Here is an 11,834-nt window from a genome sequence, read left to right on the forward strand (position 1 = left end):
TTGTACAACAATATGGGCTTCCTAGGTGGCCCAGTGGTAAAGAATCCTCCTGCAGTGCAGGAGATGTAGGAGATGCGGGTTCAGTCTCTGGGTGGGGAAGATCCCCTGAGAAGGAAATGACAACCTACTCCAGTATTCTTGCCTGGAAAATCCCATGGAAATAGGAGCCTGATGCGCTACAGTTCACAGGATCGCAGAGTCAAACAAGACTGAGCAACTGAACACAACACGTGTGCACAGCAATATGAACACACGTATGCACAGCAATATGAATGTATTTAATGACACAAAAATGATCAAAATGGTCAATTTTGTTATGTATATTTCATGAAAATAGTAACATACACTTTTATATATTTAAACATTGTTTATCACAGAGAATCAATTTCTTTTTCCCAAAATAACATTGCCTCAATGATAATTTTGGCCAGTTTAAAAACAAAACCTGAACTAAGTATAGAATTATTTTTATTGTCCAAGGTTGCTATTTATTCTATCAAAAGGATGCTCATACAAATATATTTTAATGTGTGAGAATAACTTATATAAGTGAAATTTATCAATAAAAATATGATTTCAGTTTTAGAAAATTTATATAATATTGTGGCTCAGCTGGTAAAGAATTCGCCTGGTAAAGAATGTGGGAGACCTAGGTTCGATCCCTCTGTTGGGGAGATCCCCTGGAGAAGGGAAAGGCTACTCACTCCAGTATTATGGCCTGGAGAATTTCATGGACTGTATAGTCCATGGGGTTACAAAGAATTGGAGACGACTGAATGACTTTCACTTCACTTCACTTCATAGAAATCATAAGATCAGTTTATATCAAACATTTGTACTATAATTAGATTTGGTAAGTTTTTTTTATAGCTATTCATGTCTGGTTCTTTTACATTTCTTATATATGTATTTCAAGATTTTAAGTCTTTAAGTTTTGATACTAATTTTTGTCATATAGTTCATTTTATATAGTCATCTATCAAATATTTTTTGTTCTTTAGTTTTTAAGTACATTATGAGATATAATTGACATACAATAAACTGTACTACTTAAGGTGTGCAATTTGATATTTTGACATATGTGTACTCCTAAGTGTCACCCCATCAAACTAATCCTTCATTTTCCAAAGTTTCCTTGTGCTCCTGTTTAATCACTCTTTCCTGCCCATGCTTATTGCTTCTGCTACTCACAGCCAATCATCCATCCATCTCTATCATTATAGATTAGTCTGAATTTTCTAAAATATTTTTGAATACAGTCATAGCATGTATTTATTTTTTCATTTTTCTAAAATATATTTTTTCACCTTTACTGAGGTATGAATGAGAATATATGTATATATAAAGCATAAAATTTGATAGCTTCTTATAAATGTATGTTGAGAAATAGCCACCACAATGAAAGCTCACTAGCATTCACTACCTGAAACAGTTACCGTTGTTTTGTTTTGGCTTATTTTTATGGCTTATTTTTATAGTTAAAATTTTAAATCATTTAAATGTAACCGATTTGTGTGAATAAAAAATAAAAATTTTCATTTTGAGATTTTTTTGTGTCTGAAGCAATTGTTATATAAACAATGATTTTCTTAATGAACTGAAAATATCCAACTTTTATATAACAAGTAAAGCAAAACTTTATATAAAAATAAAGGCTACTTTTTGGTGTATACTTTTGTGATCTCAAATGTTCTATTGAACATTTTATCTTTTCTAAAGCAAGTACGATATTAATTTGATTTCACTGATCTACAATATGTTTTGATATTATTTAAAGTAAGCATCTATTCACTAATATTCATTTTTCATTTATGTGTTATTCATGAGATTTAACTACTTCATACTGAGATAATTTGTACAATCAAAATTTTTTAAAAAGTTGATTCTAACTGGAATTGTGTTAAATTTATCTATTGAGTGGGCAAATTAATATTTTATTTTGTGACACCTTGAATTCAGAATAGAATCTATTCTTTAGCAGTTATATTGATTGCTTTGATGAAGGGGCTTATTGCTGCTAAAATGTAGTCAACTGACTTTTCACTTCCATTTATCCTTTCATCATCCCAAATAACTAAATGTTCTTATTGTATGTAAGTTTTCTATTAGATTTCTTTTTTTAAAAAAATTTATTTTTACTTTATTTTGCTTTATAATACTGTATTGGTTTTGCCATACGTTGACATGAATCAGCCACGGGTGTACATGAGTTCCCAATCCTGAACCCCCCTCCCACCTCCCACCCCATATCATCTCTCTGGATCATCCCCGTGCACCAGCCCCAAGCATCCTGTATCCTATATTGAACATAGACTGGCGATTCGTTTCTTACATGATAGTATACATGTTTCAATGCCATTCTCCCAGATCATCCCGCCCTCTCCCTTTCCCTCAGAGTCCAAAAGTCCATTCTAAACATTCTATTAGATTTCATTGACTCTAATTAAATGTATGTCACACACGAAAACGGTTTGTAAGGTTAATTATTCAGATAATGAAGTTCTCTGAGAAGAGCAGAAATTCTCTGCTTTTCAAGCTGGTCTGAAAATGGCATGAGAGAACAGGAAAAGAAGACTGGCTTGGTTCTACAGTGGTGAAACGGTAGGGATGGGGTGAAATTACCTGCATGTGGTCTCAACATCCTGCCAGAGCCAAAGAAATGAATGCTTGAGCTTTCTTATCAGTTTACCCAATATGAGCAGAAAGAGGGGCTTTCCAGGTGGCGCTAGTGGTAAAGATCCTGACAGTCAATGCAGGAGATGTATGAGACGTGGGTTTGATCCCTGAGTCTGGACAATCCCTTGGAGGAAGGCATGGCAACCCACTTCAGTATTCTTGCCTGGAGAAACCCATGGATGGAGGAGCCTGGCAAGCTACAGCCCAGAGGGTTGCACAGAGTCAGACATGACTGAAATGACAGCACGCAGGCATATACGAGCAGAAGACAGAGAAGTATTAGGGGAAGCACACTGATTGAAACTGCCCACCCTGGCCAGGCACCATAGTAACCATTTGCATGAGTTGTTTTATGACAGGAGATCCTGATAAGGAATACGGAACTAATAAGCCACCACCAACCGGAAGAGTTTGGGAAAGGTCTAAAGGAGACATTGCGTGTCCTTCCACTCCCCAGAATCTTTCTCACTAGCATCCATCTTGGCTGAGTGATGCGTGCACCACCGGGAAAGACTCTGAATTAGAATGATTGGTCAAAGGCCACCCCGAAACTAATCCCATCACCATAAAACCTGACATTGCCAGCCACACTGCAGAGCAGTTCTCCTGGGTTTCCTTACCCTACTGCTCTCCACCTGGGTGCCCTTTCCCAATAAAATCTCTTGCTTTGTCAGCACAAGTGTGTCCTTGGACAATTCACTTCCGAGTGTTAGACAAGAGCCCAGTTTCGGGCCCTGGAAGGGGTCCACCTTCCTGCAACTGAAGTGAGACTCAAAAGCTGACAACAGACCTCAAAAAATTTAGTCAGACCATTTAGTAAGCTTGCTGCTGCTGCTGTTGTTAAGTCACTTCAGTCGTGTCCGACTCTGTATGACCCCATAGATGGCAACCCACCAGGCTCCCCCATCTCTGGGATTCTCCAGGCAAGAATACTGGAGTGGGTTGCCATTTCCTTCTCCAATGCATGAAAGTGAAAAGTGAAAGTGAAGTCATTCAGTCGTGTACAACTCTTCGCGACGCCATGGACTGCAGCCTACCAGGCTCCTCCATCCATGGGATTTTCCAGGCAAGAGTATTGGAGTGGGGTGCCACTGCCTTCTCTGAGTAAGCTTGCATATATTCTCATATGGATAGGGGTGACTATATGCAACCAGTTATAGTTTAAAGCAAACATCACTGGTGAAGTGAGAGAAACCTTTTTTAGATACAATTTATAGACTTTTAATATAGTAAGGGAGCTTGACTTTCCTACTTCTTTTAAGCTGTATTGAACATGTGGTTGAAGGTTCTGCAGCTGTGTAGCAACCAAGAAGTGAAAATCTCATGTAAAGATGCACAGAACATGAGGTTCAGAAGAAAGCAGATCTGAAGATGCTGTTAAGCTACCATATAAAATCTCACAGTCTTTTTATGGAAGGCAGTAGTTTATAGGAGTGCTGAGATAGTCATCTCCTCAGATATTGGGTCTATCAAGTATGTGCAAGTTAGAAAAATAAAAATAAGGCTGAAAGCACAGAGAAAAACAAAGAAAATAAGATATTGTGTCTCAGTGAATGTTAAATAAGATGCAGAAGCTAAGGAGAACACTTCAAGTGCATTTGAATGAGATGCTTCTCAAGGAGAATGGGCAAAGTTAGAAAGGTAGGAAGAGAGAGATTTGGATTTTCCTTCATTTGCATACTACTAGTTGATTGTATTTAGATTTTAAGATTGCCTTCAGTGTTAAATGTTAACAGAAGAGTTGAAGTATCCAAATACAATAGTTTTATGCCCCATCATCCAACTAGGGAGACCTTCTATTTTTTTTTTTTTTGTAAATTTTCAGCATTTGATTAGTTGCATAATTTGGGGTGAAATAAAGCTTGGTGACAAAGAAGTTGAGATTGTCAAAAGTTCAGAAATAACAGAATAAAACCAATAAAACATTGAAACAGTAATTAGTAAAAGTTTATTGTGTCTATACCACAAAGACAGTTTGTGAATTGAAAGTCCTCAAACCAGACATGGAATGAGACTCTAGAGTGTATCGTGGCACATCCCCAGTGGTCCAGTGGTGAAGAATATGCCTACCAATGCAGGGGATGCAGGTTCAATCCCAGGTCCAGGAAGATTTCACATGCTGTAGGACAACTAAACGCATGTATCACAACTACTGAGCCCATGGGTCCTAGAGCCCGTGCTCTGCAATAGGAGAAGCCACTGCGGTGAGAAGCCCAATCCTCATAACTAGAGAGTAGCCCCCACTTGCCACATTTAGAGAAAGCTCACATGTAGCAATAAAGACTCAGCACGACCAAAAATAAAGAAATAAATAAATTAAAAAAAAGCATATATTGTTATAAAGCAGCCTATATATTAAGAAGAAAGTGACTGTTTATTCTTTACAGTGATTGTTTATAATATTAGAATTTTCTTAAATAGTGGGAAGTTGGTTAGTGATGACCTTATATCAACTTTGGGAAAAAGTTTTTATAAGTTTTACTTATGATTTCCAAAGGCATAAACAACAAAAAACCCAAATTAGCTTTGTCTGCTCAGGGGGAATTTACAAGGATGGTCTCCATTTGTTTTTGATTTTAATACGATAAGAAATAGAAATTAGATTTTTTCAGTCTGAACTCACTGTTTGACCTTTATGTTATTTCCATTGATGACTTATTCCTTATTCCTGTCTCAGATTTTTTAAGGGCAAAACCTGAACTCAGCCACTTATCCCAGAGAATGAAGAGTTCATTGTTATTAATGAGCAGGCTGTTTCTTGGAAAAGGAGAGAGAATTGCCAAAACAAATGGTGTTACCCTGTTCTCTGAAGTTTAGTTACTTCTAGTTTTCTTTACTCAAAACCCATAGGTTAAAGATACAATCATATCAGAGTGTTAGGAAAGAGTGTTCTGTTATCACAGAAGGTAATAGAGTGTAGGAAGCAAGGTACTCACTTTGGGCACAAATTTGATGAGTGGGTGCCAGAAAACTGAGTATCATCATAAATTCATACTTTAATGCAATATTTGTAAAAAATAAAAATTAATGCAGAAATATATTAGGAACAAATATTTAAAAATATTTGCAAACCCTATACCTAAAAAGAGGTTGATATTCAGAATGCATAAAGAATTCCTACAACTTAACAAAAGGACAAAAATGGGTAAAAAGGACTTGAATAGATATTTCTTCAAAGGTAATATATGAATGGTCAACAAGCAAATAAAAAGATGTTCAACATGACCAGTCAACATAGAAATATAGATAAAAAACATAATTATGTGTAACCTCACACCTATTAGGATGGATAGTTTTCAAAAAATCATAAAATAACATGTGTTGGAAAGGATACAAAGAAACAGGACATTTACACACAGTTGATGGGATTGTAGAAATGGTGAAGCCTCTTGGGAAAAGAGTATTAAGATTTCTCAAAAAGAAAATGAGACTACCATATGGTCAAGTGGGCTTCGAAGGTGGCATTAGTGGTAAAGAACCTGCCTGGCCAATGCGCGAGATGTGAGAGGTGGGTTCTATCCATAGATCAGGAAGATCGCCTGCAGGGAGGGCACAGCAAACCACTCTGGTATTCTTGCTTGGAGCATCCCAGGGACAGAGGAGCCTGGTGGACTACAGTCCACAGGGTCGCAAAGAGTCAGACAGGACTGAAGTGACTTAGCACTCACACACACACCAATGATCAAGCAGTCTTACTTCTGGACAGATATCAAAATAAAAAAAAATTGAAAGAAGGGTCTGAAAGAGATATTTTCACACTATACTTGTAGGAGCACATCTTTGTAAAATATTAATGAAGATCATACTTATGCTTTTGCAATGTTAAAGATAATCATTGAGAAAACAATTATGCCTTATAGTGGGTTCCTTGTCTATAACCCAGGGGATCTTAGTATTTTGCTAGCTTAATTTTCTTGATATTTAGAGCTTTAATTTGCTGAGATTTGCTTGCTCCTGTTCATCTAATTTACTATATTTAGGACTTGCATTGTATTATGCATTTCAGCACTAACTTGTTTTATTATGTCAGCAGATTTTATCTGATCTTGGCCACCAGGGTGATGAATTAACAGGGAGGTTGTGCTTTAGAATTAACAGAAAGGTTTTCACTTTAGAGTGAATCCAATGAATGAGGTTTGTGACATTGTACCAGAGACAGGGATCAAGACCATCCCCATGGAAAAGAAATGCAAAAAAGCAAAATGGCTGTCTGGGGAGGCCTTACAAATAGCTGTGAAAAGAAGAGAGGTGGAAAGCAAAGGAGAAAAGGAAACATATAAGCGTCTGAATGCAAAGTTCCAAAGAATACCAAGAAGAGATAAGAAAGCCTTCTTCAGCGATCAATGCAAAGAAATAGAGGAAAAGAACAGAATGGGAAAGACTAGAGATCTCTTCAAGAAAATGAGAGATACCAAGGGAACATTTCATGCAAAGATGGGCTCGATAAAGGACAGAAATGGTCTGGACCTAACAGAAGCAGAAGATATTAAGAAGAGGTGGCAAGAATACACAGAAGAACTGTACAAAAAAGATCTTCATGACCCGGATAATCACGATGGTGTGGTCACTCATCTAGAGCCAGACATCTTGGAATGTGAAGTCAAGTGGGCCTTAGAAAGCATCACTAGGAAAAAAGCTAGTGGAGGTGATGGAATTCCAGTTGAGCTATTTCAAATCCTGAAAGATGATGCTGTGAAAGTGCTGCACTCAATATGCCAGCAAATTTGGAAAACTCAGCAGTGGCCACAGGACTGGATAAGGTCAGATTTCATTCCAATCCCAAAGAAAGGCAATGCCAAGGAATGCTCAAACTACTGCAGAATTGCGTTCATCTCACATGCTAATAGAGTACTGCTCAAAATTATCCAAGCCAGGCTTAGGCAATAGGTGAACCGTGAACTTCCTGTTATTCAAGCTAGTTTTAGAAAAGGCAGAGGAACCAGAGATCAGATTGCCAACATCTGCTGGATCATGGAAAAAGCAAGAGAGTTCCAGAAAAACATCTATTTCTGCTTTATTGACTATGCCAAAGCCTTTGACTGTGTGGATCACAATAAACTGTGGAAAATTCTGAAAGAGATGGGGGTAACAGACCACCTGACCTTCCTCTTGAGAAATCTGTATGCAGGTCAGGAAGCAGCAGTTAGAACTGGACATGGAACAACAGACTGGTTTCAAATAGGAAAAGGAGCATGTCAAAGCTGTATATTGTCACCCTGCTTATTTAACTTATATGCAGAGTACATCATGAGAAACGCTGGACTGGAAGAAACACAAGTTAGAATCAGGATTGCCAGGAGAAATATATCAATAACCTCAGATATGCAGATGACACCACCCTTATGGCAGAAACTGAAGAGGAGCTAAAAAGCATCTTGATGAAAGTGAAGAGTAGAGTGAAAAAGTTGGCTTAAAGCTCAACACTCAGAAAACGAAGATCATGGCATCTGGTCCCATCACTTCATGGGAAATAGATGGGGAAACAGTGGAAACAGTGTCAGACTTTAAATTTTTGGGCTCCAAAATCACTGCAGATGGTGACTGCAGCCATGAAATTAAAAGACGCTTACTCCTTGGAAGAAAAGTTATGACCAACCTAGACAGCATATTGAAAAGCAGAGACATTACTTTGCCAAATAAGGTCCGTCTAGTCAATGCTATGATTTTTCCAGTAGTCATGTATGGATGTGAGAGTTGGACTGTGAAGAAGGCAGAGCGCCAAAGAATTGATGCATTAGAACTGTGGTGTTGGAGAAGACTCTTGAGAGTCCCTTGGACTGCAAGGAGATCCAACCAGTCCATTCTGAAGGAGATCAGCCCTAGGATTTCTTTGGAAGGTATGATGCTAAAGCTGAAACTCTAGTACTTTGGCCACCTCATGCGAAGAGTTGACTCATTGGAAAAGACTCTGATGCTGGGAGGGATTGGGGGCAGGAAAAGAAGGGGACGCAGAGGTTGAAATGGTTGGATGGCATCACTGACTCGGTGGACGTGAGTCTGAGTGAACTCCAGGAGTTGGTGATGGACAGGGAGGCCTGGCGTGCTGCGATTCATCAGGTCGCAAAGAGTTGGACATGGCTGAGCGACTCAACTGAACTGAACTGAATTGAACTAAATAAATCTAACCTTCAAGTCTTTGGGTTTTAAAGCTTCTTTTAGAAGGTCACTGTGGATTTCCAGGTGTCTAAAGTCATATATTTTCCTTTCCATGGTTAAAATTTATTCCTTTTTTGCTCAAATGAACTCATTTTTATGTTGAATAATTAATTCCTTCTTGAGAAGAGTAACTACAATTATATAAATGCATTTTGGATGTTTGGCTTAAGAAACACAATGGATACTATTACTCCATTATTTTCTTATCAGTTCAAGAATTCAATTTTTTTTCCAGGTAACATTTAATAGTTCTTTTATTGATCAGAACCAAGTTAGAATTTCAGTAAGCTCCTTTACCTTCTCTTGATATGAGATGTCATCTTGGAGAAAGTTTATTTTCAACAAAAGTTGAAATAACTCAAGTTGTTTATTTCAGCAAGCATTGAAAAGACGATTTTAGGTCCAAGATTCAGTAATAACAGTGGTATGAGCCTGTTAATATGAACAGACAATATACTAGGATTTAATAGTTCATAAACGAAGATTGTGACCTTGAGGCCCCTTGCTCTTTTTAAATTGATATTCTATGCTTGGTTTCAACATTTCTTTACTTCTTTGAGATCAGTGAAATTCTTTTGGTTAAGTCTGTAAAAGCTTGTTTCACTTGCTTGTTCCTTAAGCTATAAATAAATTGGTTTAGCATGGGGGCAATTGAAGTAGTAAGCAATGACACACACTTATTAATTGTCACTTCATCCTTTGTTGAAGGTTTGACATAGATGAAGATACAACTGCCATAGGTGATAGAAACCACAATCATGTGAGAAGAACAGGTAGAAAAGGCCTTCATCTTTTGCTGGGCAGAAGGGAACTTTGTGATGGTCTTGATGATGTATATATACGACAGAACTACACACAGAAATGTCCCAATGTCAGTCAACACAGCAAGAGCAACAACCATCTGTTCTATGAACCATGTGTCTGAACAAGAGATCTTCATCATAGGAGAAGCATCACAGAGAAAATGATCAATGACGTTAGAATCACAGAATTCTATGTTTAAGCCCAGGCAGAGTGGTGGAAATATGACCAGCCAACCTGCTATCCAGCAACAGACAACAAGCCATCCACAGACTCTTCCGTTCATGATGGTTGCATAACGTAAGGGTTTGCAGATGGCCACATAACGGTCATAGGACATGATAGCCAGGAGGAAAAATTCTGTTATTGCAAAAAGAAAGACAAAAAACAGTTGACTAACACAAGCATTATAGGAAATAGTCTTGTCCCCAGTTGATAAACTGTATAAGAATCTGGGAATGCATGCCGTGGTGAATAAGGTTTCTAAAAAGGAGAAGTGTTTGAGGAAAAAGTACATGGCAGTTTTAAGGCGAGAGTCTACTAACGTGAGTATAATGATGGTTAGATTCCCAGTGACACTCAATAAGTAGGATAGAAACAGAAATATAAAAATCAAAACCTGCATTGGAGGATCATCTGTCAGCCCCAGCAATATGAATGTAGGTAATGATGTATGGTTTCTCATTGCTGACTTATATTTATCAAACTCCTCAGAAACCCAAGTGACATTGAACTGAGAAAACTTGCATGAAATTATGAGGCCATGGCTATTGGGTGAAAATAACTAATCACAGCAATGAATAGTCATTTTCTTCTGTGAGTCATGCTAATGATGAGTGAAAACTTCTGAATTCTCAGCTATTTTGATGTGCATTATAGTAATCCTTATGATCGTGTTTTTCTGAAATGTTTTTACTAGTGTTCATATACCACCTTGCATGCTCTCACACCTCTATTTTTCAATTAATCTAAACTCTGTCCTTAATTCTCTGAAATATATTAAGCTATAGAATTAGAAATGTCATCCATGTGATACTGTTTTGTAGATTTTATACTGTTCTTTTGATCCTAATAATTCTTCACTATTCACAAGTTTGAATGAGTGCACATAAGCTTTGAAGTGTGGGTTCCTGTTAAATGCAAATAAATGGCTGAGTTTGACATTTTATACAGTCTGGAGGTCATGTGTGCAGTATTTGAATGTTTACTGTTACTGCAATAACCAAAAAAGTTATTTCATTTTATATATTTTACTTGTGGTGTCAGAATTGTCATCCAAATAATACCCATTTGCTTTCCAGTCTTGCTATTAATCCTGAAGTTTCTACATCAATATCCAACTTTCCTTCCATTTTTCACTCTAATAGAACACAGTGTTTGATAAGTACTACATAAACAAGTTTCCAGCTGCTGTATTGGGTAAAAAAACTATTATATGCCAAAACTAAAAACCCTGAAGAATTTAACCTCAGTTGTTAGTACTTGCAAGGTCAGAAAGGATGAGAGGAGACAGGATGAGACACAGATTGGAGGAAACTTAAAGACACATGACATTTCCTTTTCAAGTAGTAATTTGCATTGGATCCTGCAACAGAAAATGACATTAGTGGTAAAATTAGGAAAATCCAAACAAAATAATTATTTAATTAATTTCCTAGGTAATCCTTCTTTCCTCTGAGAACCTGAAATCCTATGATTCCCAATCAGTCTCTTCCTGTGCCTCTAGGGACTCACAGGCCCCAGTGAAGGAGGCTGCACTTTGCAGATGCTCAGTCTGAGGGATCCCAGACAGAGTCAGTAGCCAGCATGCAGCCCCAGCTCTAGGCCGTGGTAGCGGGTGGCCAGGGAGCACCACAGAAGCAGTAGCAACCTAGGTGCCTACCCTAGCCTGGCCATGAACTGGATCCATCCTTAAATCTCCATTTTAATTATTAACATTGTATACAGTGTATACAATGCTGTTAAAGTGCTGCACCCAATATGCCAGAAAATTTGGAAAACTCAGCAGTGGCCACAGGACTGGAAAAGGTCAGTTTTCATTCCAATCCCAAAGAAAGGCAATGACAAAGAATGTTCAAACTACCGCAATTCACATTCACAATTACACTCAATTCACATGCTAGCAAAGTAATGCTCAAAATTCTCCAAACCAGGTTTCAATAGTACGTGAACTGAGAACTTTCACATGTTCAAGTTGAATT

General features: G+C 37.6%; 1 protein-coding gene across 1 annotated transcript; it reads right to left on the reverse strand.

Moving 5' to 3' along the window:
• Positions 1–9,379: 9,379 nt before the first annotated feature.
• On the reverse strand, positions 9,380–10,318 carry LOC138078294 (olfactory receptor 6C2-like). Its single transcript, XM_068970965.1, has one exon. The coding sequence runs from the start codon at positions 10,316–10,318 to the stop codon at positions 9,380–9,382; it is 939 nt and encodes a 312-aa protein (XP_068827066.1).
• Between the last annotated feature and the right edge of the window lie 1,516 nt (positions 10,319–11,834).

This window comes from Capricornis sumatraensis, chromosome 4 (genome assembly GCF_032405125.1).
Source record: "Capricornis sumatraensis isolate serow.1 chromosome 4, serow.2, whole genome shotgun sequence".
NCBI classification, from domain to species: domain Eukaryota; kingdom Metazoa; phylum Chordata; class Mammalia; order Artiodactyla; family Bovidae; genus Capricornis; species Capricornis sumatraensis.

Coding starts and splice junctions, on each gene's coding strand:
- LOC138078294 (XM_068970965.1), bottom strand. CDS start 10,318: ATGAGAAACCATACATCATTACCTACATTCATATTGCTGGGGCTGACA.